The sequence below is a fragment of the Ochlerotatus camptorhynchus genome, unplaced genomic scaffold, assembly GCF_037179485.1.
Source record: "Ochlerotatus camptorhynchus isolate MF236.1 unplaced genomic scaffold, CSIRO-AGI_Acam_v1.1 ptg000443l, whole genome shotgun sequence".
In the NCBI taxonomy this organism is placed as follows: Eukaryota; Metazoa; Arthropoda; class Insecta; order Diptera; family Culicidae; genus Ochlerotatus; species Ochlerotatus camptorhynchus.
The window spans coordinates 736,520-754,141 of record NW_027040929.1 but is presented as its reverse complement, the minus strand read 5'-3'; the positions used below and the strand labels follow the sequence as shown (position 1 = coordinate 754,141).

General features: G+C 41.5%; 1 protein-coding gene across 1 annotated transcript in view; it reads left to right on the top strand.

Annotated features, from left to right (window-relative positions):
* CrebA (Cyclic-AMP response element binding protein A) overlaps positions 1-17,337 on the top strand; it is a 242,870-nt gene extending 225,533 nt beyond the window's left edge. The window contains exons 3-6 of the mRNA XM_065234819.1: positions 7,884-8,467; positions 8,532-9,077; positions 13,555-13,698; positions 13,763-17,337. Of these exons, the coding sequence (XP_065090891.1) occupies positions 7,884-8,467; positions 8,532-9,077; positions 13,555-13,698; positions 13,763-13,966 (1,478 nt within the window). The 3' untranslated portion in view covers positions 13,967-17,337. The remainder of the gene's footprint in view (positions 1-7,883; positions 8,468-8,531; positions 9,078-13,554; positions 13,699-13,762) is intronic.
* Positions 17,338-17,622: the final 285 nt, after the last annotated feature.

Genomic DNA, 17,622 nt, shown 5'->3' with positions numbered 1-17,622 from the left:
TTACGATGTAATCCGATTTAATTTGTGATACAGTACGACGGAAAAATGAGCCATCGCATATAGGTCGGAAATTTGCATTCTATACGATTTAACTTAAACATAATGCGAGGTATGCCATTCTTATATACGATTTTGACTTAAACTGTAGCAATTTACGATACTGTCTGTACATTGTTATACGACTTTTGGTTGCCGTTTTCATAATCGGCCAGAATTTTTCAATTGGGCAAAGTTTCGATAAATTTGGTGGGTTCATATCTTTTGGCACAAAATTTACTCCGTTGGCTCGGTATCACTCCAACGCGTTTCGAGCGTAGTGGCAGGATGCTAGATCAGGCCAAAACAGAGTTGATCCTTTGTGCTTCCTTATGAATGGCAAGAGACGTTTCTTAAGGCACTCTTCCGTGTAAATTGCACCGTTGATTGTTCAGGAAGTGATGAAGGGAGCGCTTATTTCACCACATACGCAAATCGCTTGCCAAATCAGGAACTTCTTTGAAAATTTCGATAATTTCTTCTTTCGAAGTCGGCCTTGACGTAAGATTCGTCATCCATCACGATGCAACACGATTTGGTGAGCAACTTCGTGAAAAGTTTTCGGGTGCGGATTTTCGTAGTGATGTTTTGCTTTTCATTCCGGTTTGGGGCTTTTTGCACCTTGTAAACATGTAACCCAGCACGCTTCATGGTTTTCTGCACAAAACCGACTGGTGCCTTAGACTTTTTAGCGTCATCTCGAATTGACATTTTTGGACGGATGATGAGCTATTGCACCATTTTCACGACCACTCCCTTCCTTCCCTCGGGCACTCAGATGCAGAACCTTCAATCTTATCACACGAGACACAGTTGTATTTGTAATTCCAAGCTTTGTTTCACGGGCAATTTATTTTTTCGACGGCATGACTGGAACTACTGTATGAATAACTATGAAGCTTGACAGATGTCAACTATACACTATGAATAAGATTCACTCAAATTTTCAGGTTTTTTACTCATACGTTTCAAAAGTTACAGAGGATTTTTGGAGTGCCATTTTTACCGAATACACCCTTTACAATCAACGTACTTGCTTATAATTCCTTTAAGTTGTAACTAATGAAGACGTCCCACCGTATTTGGCGCGGACGTATTCACTAGCCAGCCAACTCACCTCTTTAATAATTCTCAGGGTCGACCAAACGCACTAGTGGAAACTCACCTGTCCCCTTTGCTGCCGAAAGCGAACCAAGCTGAAATCAATTTTCAGTGCACACAAGAAAAGCATTCAAAGCAAAAATTTACGGAAGGCAAACTAACTAACGGTCTATTCAAATATTTAACTCCAAAATTTATTGGAAATTTACTTCGAGAATAAAAATATAAGAACGGTCTCACTATACTCGTTGCTGCTCACGGTACCGTCGGTGGCTGCACCGCACCGGTTCTCCACCGGTCGACGTCTGCTGTGCTTAGCTTCACCGGGTCCCAACCGGCTTGGGGGAACTCCTGCTACTACTGCTTCCGGTTCCGACTTCTGTCGCAGGGGATCTTCACGCTGGATGGCCGTATGTTGACGGACGACCTTTGGCAAACCTGGATAGCGTTCGTGTGCACACTTTGCGATCTTTCACTCCACTACTGGCCTCAACGTTGGCAATAAGGAGGACCAGGGCCACGTGGTGGCCTTACAAGTTACACCGAAATCACTTTCCGCGAACCGTAATAACTGTTTGTGAACCAAACCACTATTTGCTAATGCAAATCTTATTAACTTTAAACACGTGAATTTGAAAACAAAGTTTAGACTTTGATTCACCGACTTGATCTTCTCGCTATTCCAGGTATAAGAGACCGTAACTGTGGGCCGGACGATCTTATATAGCATTCCTGGTCCCATGCTTACAAAAGGGATCGTACGATATCTCACCAGGTCACATATACCGGATCACGTTCAGGGTGAATTGCGCCTTTTGCAGTAGAGTAGCCGCTGTAATGGTATTGGTCTTGGCTACCTAGGCCAATATCGTAGAAATGCGAGCACTGAAATTCCCCTACAATCCCTACGTTAGCTCGAATGTTCGAATTTCGAAGCCTACCTACGCTACTCTAGCTCCTGATTAGCCAACCGGTTTGAGAGGGGTTTCATTTGACGACACATCGACTATTTTTACCGTACTGCAAGTTTTCCAATTTATAATTTTTTTCGGAAATTTGCGTGACAACCCAACACAACACCGACTGCCAGAAAATTAATATTTTTAAATTCAAACGGCGAAATTCGATTTCAATTCATTTGAATAATTGTAGTTTATCACCAAGCATTTAATTTCAGCTTGTAAACTCTGGGAAAAGTTACAGAGTAAGTATCAGTTTGCATATCAAGCATTTACCAGCTTGTAGCAGTAACAGCTATTCACACGCTTGTTACAAAACTAGAAAAATATTTTGAATCAAAAGAAATTTCACTAGCAGCGTTAATTAATACAAAAGAAGCATTTGAACCACAGCAAAAAATAAATTTTAATGTTACATCCAAGAAGATGCACTTCAATCATGTCGAAAATCTCATATAATTTTTATGATCACAAAAATAAACAAATGGAGTAATAGCGTAATGTCAGTTCACTATGTTGAAGCATGGATGAGATGCTGAATAAAAGAGAAATCTAAGCAAACCTTGGAAGGTCATCCATAGCAGTTAGAGCTGTAAAAGGGTGTCCTCAAGGAGGTGTGCTTTCACCTCTATTATGGTCTTTAGTAGTGGTCGCACTTCTCAAAAGCTTACATGCAAAGGACTTCGAGAATATTGGCTTTGCTGGCACTGGTCTCTCACCGTTTCACTCACTACCAACACCACATCGCCGACTGCTATGTCCCGAACTTCTACGAACCATTTTCCTCTTCGTGTTATCACTGGCAGATTCTACTTCACCTATCTTGACCAGAACTCGTTGGTGATGGCCTGTGCTAGCTTCCAACTCCTACGCAGGACCGCCGGGCTATTAATAGGTTCGTCCGGCCGGATCTTGTCACCATTGGAAGATCCCAGCAGAAAGTGGTTAGGCGTTAGAACTTCTTGGTCTGCCGATTCGAGTGGGATGTAGCTTAGCGGTCGCGTGTTGATCATCGCTTCGGTTTCTACGAGAATCGTTTCCAGGACTTCATCACTTGGTCTGCGAGGAGCGTCAGCGAAACTAGCGATTCTCGACGTTTTGGAGAGTAGAAAAACTTATTGGGGCCTCCCTTAGCTCAGTCGGTAAAGGCGCAGCTACAAAGCAAGACCATGCTGGAGGTGGCTGGGTTCAATTCCCGGTCCGGTCTAGGAATTTTTCAGGTTGGAACATTTCTCGACTTCCCTGGGCATAGAAGTATGATTGAACTTGCCACACAATTATACTAATGCAAAAATGGTACAGGCATCGAAAGCTCTCAATTAATAACTGTGGAAGTGCATCTAGAACACTAAGTTGAGAGCACGCAATAAGCTAATATGCGGTATGCAATAAGCTTGAAATGCGAAGAAGAAGACTTCTGCTGCCAGCCAGCGTGCCACAAGTAATGAACACTCTACGAACACTTTATGGACGCCCGGAACTACTCATCAGGTCCCTGCTCGAAACTATCCGCAGGACACCAGGCCCTAGACATGACTGGCCCGAATCGATCCTCGAATTTGGACTGGCAGTTCAAAACTTTGTTGATCATCTCCAAGCAGCGCAGCAAGTACAGGGTGCGTGACGAATGTTTGCAGTAAATTTCAAATAGTAATTTCTCATGGTTGTGCATCATGATTTAGATATATTTGGCAGCACTGGATAGCTTATACTGTTAGGTGTAAGATTTAAACAAACAATGTTGAGTAAACGTAAAGATGTCGAAACAAGAGAGCAATCTGTCAGCCGTTGTCGCTTTGTTGCGCGCCGGAGTATGCATGAAAGAAATAATTCGGTCGGTAAATGTGTCTGAAAGAACAGTGTATAATATTAAAAAAGGCTTGGGAAAATGATAAGACGGAGCACCTGCTCATACTGTTAATAAAGCACAGAAATGGCTTACGGAAAATATTTCGTAAATTTGGGAGGAAGAAATTTGGCTCCCAAGCAGTCCCGATATCAATCCGTTGGATTATTTTGTATAGGGCGTCGTCCAACGGGATACCAATAGAACCCCTCACACCACACTTAAGTCGCTAAAAGCTAAAATCAAGGCAATGATGACATCTATGGATCGAAACATTTTAAAACGTGCATACTGCAGTTTCCGGAAGCGTCTAACTACAGTCGTCGAAAGGGAAGGCAATTTTTTTGAATAAATTTACTTACAACTTCCATATTTTGCGAAAGAAAATAAATCTGAGTATCAGAAAATCCCGAGAAATGAGAAGCAGCGGTCAAAGGAGAGGGCAATGGTTCAAACCCACTCTTCCGAAAATTCTGCCGGCTTCAAGCAGCTCAGCGCAACCGAAAATCCACGCAAATCAGCTCGAACATGCTGTTCTTGTAGTCATGAAGGTCATAAGATAGCCGAATGTGTAAAATTCAAGCAGCTAGGTATGGAGGAACGAAGAAAACTAGTAACGGACAAAGGCTTGTGCAGGACGTGCTTGAACAACCACGGAAAATGGCCGTGCAAGTCATGCAAAGGATGTGTAATAGAAGGGTGCCGTTTGAAGCATCACACACACCTTCACTCCAATTCCAATCCCGCCTCGTCATCGCATTCCGTGAACATTTCGTCGAATCAACTCTCATCTAACGAACATCAACCACTATTCCGGATTCTACCGGTAGTTTTATACGGAAAGGAGAAAAGCATAACTAACACTCTTCTGGAGGAAAACGTTGCGAAGGACCTTGGCGTTGTGGGCCCTACGAAACCACTCACCCTACAGTGGACAGGAAACATGACACGCAACGAGCCGCGGTCTCAGCAAATCAACTTTGAGATAGCGGGGAAAAACAGTAGTGCTCGTTACGATCTTTGCCAGGCATGTACAGCGAGGTGTCTGGTTCTACCTTCTCAACGCCTGAACTACCGTGACATGAGTCAACAATTTCCTTACCTCAAAGGCCTGCCACTAGAGGATCACGATCTAGTCCAACCAAAATTACTGATCGGACTAGACAATCTTCGACTTGGAGTTCCACTGAAACTGCGCGAGGTAGGTCCCCAGGATCCAATAGCCGCTAAGTGTGGTCTCGGCTGGGGAATAAATGGGTTTTCATCAAGGCAATCAGCACCAAGAGCTTCAGTCAACTTCCACACTGCTGCTGCGCCCGATGCGGACTACATGCTGAACGAACAACTGAGGGATTTCTTCACGATCGAAAATTGTGGAGTCTCCACTACCTCAGAAAAACCAGAATCTGAGGATAACAGGAGAGCAAGAAGATTGCTCGACGAGACCACACGGCGTACATCATGCGGATTTGAAACGGGTTTACTGTGCAAAGTCGACGCACGAGAGTTCCCGGATACCTATCCCATGGCAATCCGTCGAATGAAGTCCTTGGAAAAGAAGCTGCAGAAAGAACCACCACGAAAGCCTGGTTTGCTATTAAAGATTGTGAAAAATCTATCCCCGCAACAGTTCACTGTTCTTTTAGTAAGCCAACTTGTGAACGTAATGATTACATCACGAAATATTCTGTTGATGGATGTTAACGTTTGTATTAAAAAAAAAAGTTGATTTTTTTTTCTAAAAAGGCTAGAAAAAAACTAGGATAAGTGTTCCAGTTGTTGGTCCTTTAGCAGTTTCTGGTAACTTTAAGACTGTTAGCTGGAAGATTCAGACCCCCCTTAGTCATAGTAGTCGAAAAAAGCTTGTTAGGATCGCCGTTTGGCTTTTTGATCAACGTTTCCACGTTTTTTTTTAGTACAAAGTAATTGAAGTAGATCTTTGTGTTGGGATTTTAACAAAACTGCTCATTTGGCCGCAGTTGAGAGACATATCGAGGGTTGAATCATTGGGTATTACAGGTCAAAATTCTTGTGAATGGAAAGATGGTCAGCATATTGCCAGCATAAACCGAAAAATTTTGCTGCTTTTTGTGCAGTTAACTCCTAATTTGCGCGGTCGATTTTTCCCCCCTACGAATCCAAATTAAATTAAAGGTTGATGCAATTGGTTCCAACCAATGAGAAAAAGTTTACGAAAAAATGGTACATATATTTTTCTTCTAAGTTTACAGAAAGAAAATTGAAAAATATACCGGTTCAAACTTAGAGTTAGAAGAGTGTATAAAGTTAACATATGGTAACTTACAATGACATTTCAGGATTATTCGTTGAGTGGCAGGTCATTGCATAAAAAATCGGCAAAAATTGTCTTATAAAGTACATAAATAGTTAAGGAAAAATAAAGACATAATTTCAGAAGTGCTAAGAAAATTTAGAATTATAAACCACGTTATAATTATTTAAATATAATCGGCTACCCCCTTGATCCCCTTTCTCATTTTACAGCTGGAATAATCAATTTGACAGATCGATGGCCTACTATACCACTTGAAATTACTGAAATGGGGTCGATCATTTTTGATGATCGAGTTCCACACATGTTATGTAATAGAGAACACTTCTGGATAAACTTGTGATAAAGAGCAAGATATTTATAAGCTGATTTGCGATAAATAATAAACTAAGCATGTATTTGAGCAATTTAGTTGCAGTATTTTACTGTTCATACTATGTATCGTTTTGAAGTGGCCTGTAATCGTTTATCTCTCAAGTTCTTCAGCAAACACCTAGTCAGAGTGTGATGTCTAAAAGCTTTTAAAATAAATGTTTTTTATAGAATCAACAACATGGGAGTATCGTAAAACGAATTAATTTTATTACACTCCAAATCATCCACGCATCCCCATCATCAAGCTCCGAAATTGTCAACTATCAAGTGAAAAGGAAATTGATTCGTCTATTCACAAGTTCGCAACCACTTGAATTCCAAAACCTCTGTGGGTGCTTTCTCGCATCCCGCATCAGTCGTTGCATTGATAAGCATCACCTTCACCACCAAGGACGAGGGGAAATGACGACGAAATGACGAAAACCATTAGCTTTTTAATTGATCCACCATGTTTCGCTGCTGATCGAGGAATCGCCTCGGCTGGCACCCATCATCGCAACCCACGGCGGGTGTAGTTGTTTCGCATTGACTTATGCGTCTTCACATCCCGTATCGCCAACCACCCACCTCCACACCAACCGGAGAAAATATTGACAGCTATGATTCACAGTGACAGCCATGCTGCTTTGGCTGTAACCGAACGCAGTTGCAGTTTTTCATTAATAAATTAATAGGCCTATCCGCTGCTTTGATGAGCGAGTGCGCTCTCAGCGTTCGGGGTGCTCTTTTGTAACTTTTGCTCCCGCCAAGAAGACGACGCATAGCAATATAATAATGGTGGCTGTGGCACCGACAAGCGCAATTCATTAAAACAATTTTCCCTTTATTAGACTCGATTTTTCCATGGTTAGGTTTTTTTTTGTTTCTATCGCCATCTAACGAGCCTCATCAGCTGATAGTTAACCGACGACGCGACGTTCAACACCATCGTTGTCGTCGTCGGGTGCTGCGGCCTACCGGTTTTCATTAACGTTCCGTTCCTACCATTCCGGTAAAGCGAAATTTCTTGTACCCAACTGATTTTCCTCTCGTTTCGCCGTTCATCGCGGCACTGCGGTATTTTATGATTTTAATTGGATGTAAACACGTGCTAAACTGGCACCGCTGCCAGACACCAGAAGTGTTCAATCGAATTCCAGTTAACAGCGGGTCCCATCCATGGATGGCATACCAGCGCTATCGATGTTGATTAAATTTTTCTTCAGCAGATTACATAAGACATACAATCAGAATCTATCTCACGAGCTGTTTTCTCGTTTTATTGTATTTCCAGACATGGATGAAGAGTGCTACCCTGCCATCAGTATGAACACAGCACAGAGCAAACAGCACATCATCCACAGGAATCAGCCGAATCCGGCGCTGTTGTCGACGGCCACTAGCACAGTTCTCACAGCCTTCAGCGGTCAGAATGCGTTCAAAAATGTCTCCAGTGGAAGTTTCAACCTGCTCAGCGCACTGCACCAGCAACAGCAACAGCAGCAGCAACAGTCGAACAGTAGTCAATTGACGCACCCGCAGCTTGTGCTAGGTCACCCGATCAGCTTAAACAACAACCACCTCACCCTCAACAACAACCTCACCAAGGACAGTTTACTGCTGAATTCGGGAATCAGCAGCAAACGAAGCTGTTCGAACGATTCGTCCTCTTGCAGTTCCGGGAGCGTAGCTTCCGACATCGAAATCGATGAACTCACCGTCAAAGAGGAACCCATGTCACCGAGCTCAAGTTGTCCTCCCTCACCGGCCGGGGCCGGATCGGGTGGAACAGCGTTAGTCAACGGCTACACCATTTCGACGGTGAATCTAGCCAATATGGCTGCCTACACACAGTCCGACCTTGTGCTGGAACACAAGGTACGATTAGATTAAAAAAAAAATCCCAAAACAGCAAACGTTAACTTTAATTTCCCCCCAACAGAATGGTACCCTCCAGCTAACACCCGCCTCGCAGAGTCTGCTCAAAAGCCAGCAGATCGTCATCAATGGTAACGCAATCAGCACTACCAGCAGCTCGTCCACTCCGTCCACACCTGCCACCGCTTCCAAAATTGTCATGTCCAAGTTGAACATCAAAATGGAACCGCAGTCATCCACCTCCTTCGGTCTACCTCCCACGCCTCCGTCGTCGCTGCCGAGCGATGAGTCCGAGGGCAACCAAAGTCCGGAGCATCACACGTCACCCATGTCCCCGCCCACAGTGATCTCGCCCAGCATTGGGTCCAACAGCAGCAGCAGCAGTAGTTCCAGTAGCAGTAGCAGCAGCGGAAGTACGCCCAGCAGCCGGCGGACATCGGTGCACAATGCGAGTGGAGTATCCGGAGCTGTGTCACCGGGGAGCTCTTCGATGTTGATGGTGTCGCCTACCGCGCAGCAGCAGCAGCAGGCCAGCATCGCCCGGGCGGCAGCTAACCAAAGTGCTACCACGAGGCAACCGATCCACACGCCGCTGATCAGTAGTCAACCGGTAAGTTCGGTTCAGAACTTTGAATTTGAATTGATAAAGGCTAAAAAAGGATTCTCAATATGTCGGGGAAATTGATAATTCTGGGCTGGAGGGGAACTGGCTCCCCAGACAACCAGAATGCACGTATATTCAAAGTTGTTTTCGTGTAATACAAACATATATACAAACGAACAATTCGTATAGAATGCAAATGAATGGCTTATACGTACAAAAGTGGAGGCCATATACGTGCATATTTTAAATTAATTTTAAACGAGTTGATTTAACATCATACACGATTTAATCTGTAATAACCAGCGAATCCAAACACATAAAGCAACCAACCATACAGACAAAACGGTTGCTACGACTACCATGACAAACTCGCTCTGTAACAAAGCTCGATCCGAGTGGTAGAAGGATAATGATATATTGCTTGCCTGCTTTGTTGCAATATACACGGATGAGGACATAGCTTGATATGAATCGGGAAAAGACATAATAAAAAAATTCCCATTAACACACGTGTATCATCTTCGGTTTTACTTCGTGAAGCAGCTTGCCAACAATTTGCTCGTTTCCTTCTACCGCCCCGAATGAGTTGTGTCGCACGGGCTGCTTGTCATGAAAAAGTACAAAGAAGATTATATCATTATTGCTTTCAACTTCTGACATAGCGTTATTATTCGGTTCGTTGATCGCTTGTCATTTTTTCATTTGAAGATATTTTTGATTCCTTGGTAATAACAAATTCATTTTGAAAAGTCTTACGATGTAATCCGATTTAATTTGGGATACAGTACGACATAATGCGAGGTATGCCATTCTTATATGCGATTTTGACTTAAACTGTAGAACGGCGCCGGTGGTGTAGTGGTAAGCGTGATTACCTCTCACCCCAGTAGGCCTGGGTTCAATCCCAGTCGGCGCCGCCGGGATGTTCTGAGGCATAACATCTCTGATCACGCCTTCCTTCGGATGGGAAGTAAAGCCGTTGGTCCCCGGTTCATGAGTTGATGGGTCGATAGGTAGGGTCCAGGTGTGGGAGCTGCCTTCCTGGCACGTCGGTAGCATTGGTGCTCAGCACGGAAAACAAGATCGACGGAAAAAACAAACCAAAAGGACTTAAACTGTAGCAATTTACGATACTGTGTGTACATTGTTATACGATTTCTGGTTGTCTGGGTCCCTTGGCACCCCCGTTAGCTACGCCAATGCGTAAGACCCTCTCTTTTCCAACCTTTTGAGGGTTATGTACACGGTAAAAAAAATATCATGTGAAGTGATTTGCTGTTGAATTTGCAATACTTGCCAAACATTGCAAATCTTGCATACCGACACCCTTGGAATAGATCATATCGAAGCACGATGAAATCACCAGCAAATCACTTCATTTTATATTGTATTGCACATCGTTGTTGATGTGCCGTGCTTTGAACTCGAAATGTCAAACATACTGATATTAAAAATCTATCACTTTAAATTTAACTAATGTATCCTTGGATTTCATGTTTGCTGAATATTTTATTGTTTATTAATTTATTTGATAAGGCTCAACCGAATTAACTTTACAGAGCCGAGGATTCTTGGTCACTATACAATAGATCTTAAAACTATAGTCAAAAGGTACAACACAATAAACACTTTATCTTCCGCTATCCAAAAAGCCTCCTCCATCAGAACTGGAGCCGCTTCCAGTGGTTTCATTGTATGGCAAATTGTTGTACGCCAACGAGGGTCAGAGCGCGTCCATTGCAGCAATGGACGCAAAACGTGGTCAGCACTCACACACTCATCACGAAACGGTTGCTTTCCAAAGTCGACGACGCATCGACCGAAAGAACTGCTGATGAAGAACAATGAGGAGGACCACACAATGGTTGCTGCCGAGAAAACAGACGATCGCGTAGCACACATCGAGAGTGGCCTGCTTTTGTCGACAGCCGAGTGAACACTGTTTGCTGAATATGGATTTAAATAAATATAGGAGGAGGAGGGGCATAGTGAGCATCCCGCAGTTTGGCTCTGGATCTCCAGCTGCATGAAACAAATCAACTGGTAGTAGGTTCAATATCATTATGATATTGATCCTACCACCAACAAGTTTGTTCCGAACGGCCGGAAGTCCAATCTGATACACGAGATGCTCACTATGCCCCACCTGTGCACTATGCCCCTCTTACCCCTATTCCCTTGTCCATACTGCAAGTCTTGTTATATGTTATTCAAAAAATGACCATAGAACATGTATCTTATTACTACCCAGATCACATGTTTCCAAGTGATATTGAACAACATTACAAGGCTTGTAGTAGAATTAACATTGAGCAATCAATTTTAAAGGTTTGACAATGATTTGTAATAGAACTTATCTGAATAATACACTTTTATTGAATACAGCAACAATTTCTAAATGCTCGCGCTCTAGAATGCAAATAATTTCGGGTGAAAATGAAGAATTATCGCTTTCTTGCTTAATTTGTTGTTGACTTGCCATCTCTGCGAGTAATGTTTGGCATGTGCGTTTTGACATTTGCTTCCAAAAGCAAAACTAATCAAATTCAATGGTTGAAAACAGTGGTGCCACTTCAAATGATAATCATTTTGATTTGAAGTTGTTATACAGTACATATTTTTCAACGACAAATCACTTCTAATCTAATCTAACACCAACACAGCCAGTTCTTGAAAGCATCCTGGACAATGATAGATATACCTACATCATTTTTCTTGTCTATTTGATATATGTTTCACATCGAAAATGCGTCACACATATCAAAACGGCCAGGCCTACTGTGCAGCATTTAAGGGGCAAGATGATTCAGAAAACATCGGGCCTGTTTAAATCGAAGATTTAAACACGATTCTTTAGAATCCAATAAATGGATGAAACGTGGACATTTCGTACCGTACGTTCCGATTTTGGTAATTATATAGTTGGTTGGTCGTTGCAAGCATCACAGCTAGAAAGGTTAAGTGATGCTCCATTTTCTTTTGACGGTTGGGGCATGAGCTCTAACTCTTGTCCTAGCCTTTTATGACTTATGGCTATAGCGCCATTACTCGCTTTCCGAAAAGAGAAAAGGGAAAGGAAAAGGAGAAGGACAAAGGGAAAAGGATTGTGTGAAATCTATGAACATAAACAATATTTTTGATTTGAAATATACAATATAAAAATGCAGAACGGCGCTGTGTTCACTACCCGAGTCTTGTCACTATTATCAAGTCATAAAAAGTAACAAGGACTAAAATGTGGTCCTTTGATTACTGGAAAATCCTGATTCCCTGTCACGTCTAGGGTTCGGTGGTAGATCTTATACCAGTTACGCACCACAAAAAGGTGATATCCCAACGTTACTGGTTTGAAAAGATAAAAATTTACAAAATGGAACGAACTCACCAAGTTTAGTCAATTGAACCTGAAGGCTGTCTGACATGTGTTGATGTAGAAGTCCAAATTGTAGACGAAGCTTGACAAAGATCAACATGAACTAGTCCGGTTTATGGTAGTTGCGCGGAATGTCTTCCTTCGATTTGAGATAAACAAATGTTCGGATGTACACGGTAAGAAAAAAGTACCCAAAATTGAGTTCCTTTCACTCATCACGTGGCTTCCGTGGGGCTAGGTAAAATTAAGTTAAAGAAGAAAACTCAATTTTGAGTAATCCTGGCGTTTACCAAGTTGACAAAAAAATAATAAAACGGAGCGAACTGGAACCGAACCATGGATGTTGAGATTACGGGGCCCGTGTGTTGACCACTCGTCTCTCAACGCTTGTGAAAATGAAATGGTTAAAGGCGCGTAAAAGCAACCTCAATGAAAATAAACTTATATTTGAGTTCATTTATTATTACTCAATAGTTGAGTAAATTTTAACCAACGCCGCTTTTCTGATTCACTCAACGGCGGACCTCAAATGATAGAACCCAACGTTGAGTTTTTTTTAACTTAATTTTGAGTATTTTTTCTTACCGTGTATGTAGTCGATTTTTGATGTGCATTGGCAAGGCTTTTCGTGGCCAATAGTCAGATTCAACGCTGCGACTCAACGAATGATGGGACACCTCGTGGAGGTTCTACTTGGCTTCGGAACATCTTCTCAGCCGCAAATAATAGGGACCTAGAATGAGGAACTGGAAATTGTCTCCTGGGTTGGTTATGGCCAGATCAGCAACCGATTACAGATAAAAAAAAAAACTCCACGGAAAAACACAAACGTCAGGTTCGAACACACGCACAGCCTACTCCATAATTTTCAACGACAAATCACTTTGTTGCAAAACGCAAATCAATTGAAAATCAATGATACATCACTTCGATTCGTAGTGCCACATGACAGACTGAGTCAAGTGCAAGAGCATTTGGATTAGATGTGACAACTTTTTACCGTGTATGAAAGTTACTTTCGAGTTTGCTCAATATTGCAGCAGTCTATAAAAAAAATGTACCACACCCAAGATGACCGCATCACAAAAAAAAATCTTATCTCACTTGCAGAAAGGATCCACGGGAACGCTGATCCTGACGGAGGAAGAGAAACGCACCCTCCTGGCTGAAGGCTACCCAATCCCAACTCGGCTTCCGCTGACCAAAGCCGAAGAAAAGTCCCTCAAGAAAATCCGGCGGAAGATCAAGAACAAGGTAAGTTGACCTAAATTTCCCAATCTCACGGATATAGATTAATGATCCCCCCCCCCCCCAACAGATCTCCGCCCAGGAAAGTCGAAGGAAAAAGAAGGAATACATGGACCAGCTAGAACGCCGGGTCGAAATTCTCGTGTCGGAAAACCTCGACTACCGGAAGCGAATGGAATCCCTCGAAGATTCCAACCAGAATCTTATGACCGAGCTGGCCAAGCTGCGAGCGCTCGTTACCCGGCAGCAACAGCAAAACGTCCGGAAGATGTAGGAGGGTGACTAAAGGAGAAAATCAGACACACAATTGTTGACAAATTTTGTTCTCGCTCGTTGTTGTGTGTAGTTATGAAAATGCATTCTTGGATTTCCTAAAATGGTAACAACATGTACAAAGTAGTTAATTTTTTTTATTATACTAGAAGAAAGGGACGCAATTGCAACAGAGAGCGTTATTTTGTTAGGAACAGTTTGGATCTTGTTGATTTTTTTTAAGGTGAGCAAAAAATTGAAAAATTTCCGTGCAATATTATTGCGATTTGAAGCGCCGGTCTTCCGCATCCTTCGACAACGATATTTATTCGGACTCGTGATCAACCACTACTGTGTACTGTACCAACAAGACAACGGATATTACGAAAGATAACACTCTATATAGAAACAAAGTGCATTCCATTAAAGTTTAGGTTTAGCTAAAACTTGTTGCAAAGCTATTACGCTGATAATTTATGACTTCTAGATAGGGTTTTGCTAGTTAACGTTAACGCGGATACAGCGGATATGTGTGCTGTTCACAGTCCTGCATCCAAACCGACGAATCGAAACGATCAATCGCGTGTGCCTTGAACGACATTCCTCTCTTTCAAATAGTAGTTTCGCAACCAGCCACGTGAGGCGTCGCTGTGCTGCTCGCAAGTTGCATAAAGCTCTGCACGGACGATGGAACCAACTCAGAAGTGAGTTGAGTTCGACTTAATTTTGTCAAAAGTGGATTTACTCAAAAGGAAGTTAAATTTTTCTAGATTTTCCAGGAAAAACTTCTCAAATATGAGGAAAATCTAGAAAGGTATACACGGACGGTCAAATGTAGATTTGCACACAAAGTGAGTCAATGTTTTTCGAGCTTTTCCATAAAAAAAACTTCTAGAATATTAGACAAATCGATGAAATATTAACTCCGTCTAGGAGTATACGAATAAACTGAGTGAAACCTCTTTCAATGGGTTCTTGTATTCAAGAAGTTTTTCCTGGAAAATCATGGGAAATTCAACCCATTCGAGCAAACCCTCTTGTTGAGCCGAATCAAACTCACTGTTGAGCCGGTTTCATCGTCCGTATACTGCTAGACAGAGTAAAATTTTCATCGATTTGCTTCATATTCGAGACGATTTTCCTGGGAAAGCTCGGAAAATTTTACTCACTTTAAGTAAAATTGAGCCGAATTCAACTCACCTTTGAGCTGGTTTCATCGTTTGATTAATCAAAGTAGACACTTCAGTCTCTCACCGCACAAAGCGCTCGCGTCGACTCACTTCTCTCCATTTGACGGGTCTCAAATGAGAGAAAGCTGTTGTACACACAAACACTGAGAAAAACCCGTTCGTTAATTTTGTGACACAATTTCATCGCTAGTTTGTAAGTTGATATTTTGTTTAAAGACAAAGTGGTTCCCCCCAAATGTTAGTAACTCTGCCTTAACGGACGATTATTATGAGTAACATTTTTCGTTACACACCCACACACACACACACAGACACATACACACGTTTTGTCCAGGTTTAGTTGTAGATTGAATTGTAGGTTACATTTCCGGTTTATGTTTACGGAATTAAATTGTGTACTTGTACATATACAACACAGGAAAACAGGAAGACAAAGTGGACTATCCGGGTAAAAGCCAAACGACAAATCAGCGAATCGTGAGTCCGATTGGCCTCATGTGTAAATAACAGTAACAAGCCGTCACCGCCCGTGCGCGCGTGCGTTAGAAAGTATTCAAAATTTCCATTTAATTGCGCTTCGATCCTCAATCACGCGTTGTTTGAGTAGGAGTTACGATATAAATATTTCTTTCATGTTGAAATTCATTGGCAGTCGCATTGAGGACAAAATTTAATTTTTGTTTTTCAAAAAAAAAATCATATTTCGGACCATTCAAGTGTCGCTTTCAAAGATACAAAAAATTTCGGTTTAAAGTTATGTAAATAATTATAGAAAAGAAGCCACGAAACCAGAATGAAGTGCACGAGTACTTACGAGAATCACGATTGAATTTATTGTTAACCTAATGCCTAAGGATTTAAGATTTGATAGGAAAGTTTTTGCGATAGGAACAGTAAGGCACCCGTTTTTAGGTTAGGTTTTTGAATCACAAATGTCAGCAGATGATTATGAGGAGGAAAAAAGAGAATATATTTTATATAAAAGTGTACATTGTAGATCAACCAAACCTTGAAGCTAAAGGGAAATTTAAAGACGACGAGAACTTTGCTAGATTTACAAAGATCTTTATTGAGATAATTCTGTATTGTGCATGGGCACGGAATGCTGAGAATACATTGTTCTTTTACTTTTACTGAGAGTAAGCGCGGGAGGAAATGAATAGATCTTACAGTCTGAAGAAACTCTGCGGACGTTTTGCGAGACCTTTTCTACACTATTTAAACTATTAAGGCTCCTAAAAAGTTTGCTCGACGGAGCTTGGATGGAAGCATAATGGGTGATTTAAAAAATCACCGCCTACTGTGGAACATAGAAGAGTTGAACATTGAAAACTTTTTCTGCCATTTTAATTTTTAGGTTAACTTGAGTTTAATAAAAGGAGACTATTAGTTCGAAAAAGTACTTGTAGTATTTAAGTTGATTAAAAAACAGTTTAGCGTTAAGTATTAGTTGTAGTTTTGAGCGCTATTTTGATGACTGATAAGCATACATATTTTCTGCTCGCACGATCAGAAATACACACTTAGAAAACCACAACCACACACACACACACACACACATACACGCCTGCGCATGCGTCCTTGACAAGTCTCTTCCAATTTTTATCTAACATGGCTAATTATTGTGCAATTTATTCTTCTTCCTTATTTAAATTGTTATTTTTATTTTGTTCACGTTTATTTTTCAATATTTTTTTAAAAAACAAGAAAACGATAAAGTATGTTACCTACATCATTTTTTGAGTTTAGTCGTAAGCTGCTGATATCTTAACTACTTTTAAGAGCAAATAGCCACACATTCATACACTGCAAGCTTTCTGAAGCACATTACTACCGTACGGTGCCCGGCTAGGGTCCAAAAAGATATTCGATAAATTCCAAAACATGGAACGATATTGCATGTTTCTCTCAACCAACCAATTAACCATCATGAAAAATCAAGCATTTATTAAATGACTATTGTACATTATTACCAACAAGCCCTAATCCTTAATCCAAAAAAGCCAACACATTCAAGCTGGAATTCAAATCAATCGCAAACAAAAAGATACGGAATAAAGTGTCAAACCGAACCAGACAACCAACACAACCATACCGAGTCAATGATTATGCAAATTTAGGACAATTATTACTCCTATTACTTTATAAAAGTTACTTAACGAAAAACGAGAACAGAAAATAAAACCACATCTTATTATTGAAACCATCCTCACCCAATATGATTACTTCCCTCTTCTTCTTCCCGGCTGGGGAGAGGAGGGTATGACCGAAAAATTCCTTTTTTTAAATTAGCGTATATTCATTCCCCTGCGAACCGATTGCCAGCAGTAGTCGTTCCGCGAGCGTACATCCTTCTTTAGATTTTACCTACTGAAAAATGCACTACTCCCTAAAAATAGCTATTGGAGGAAGAAAAAAAAACGAGTTCATTTTACGACAATGAGACTGATGGGCTTGCATGCTGCGACCGGTCCACTGCAGGCCGGTA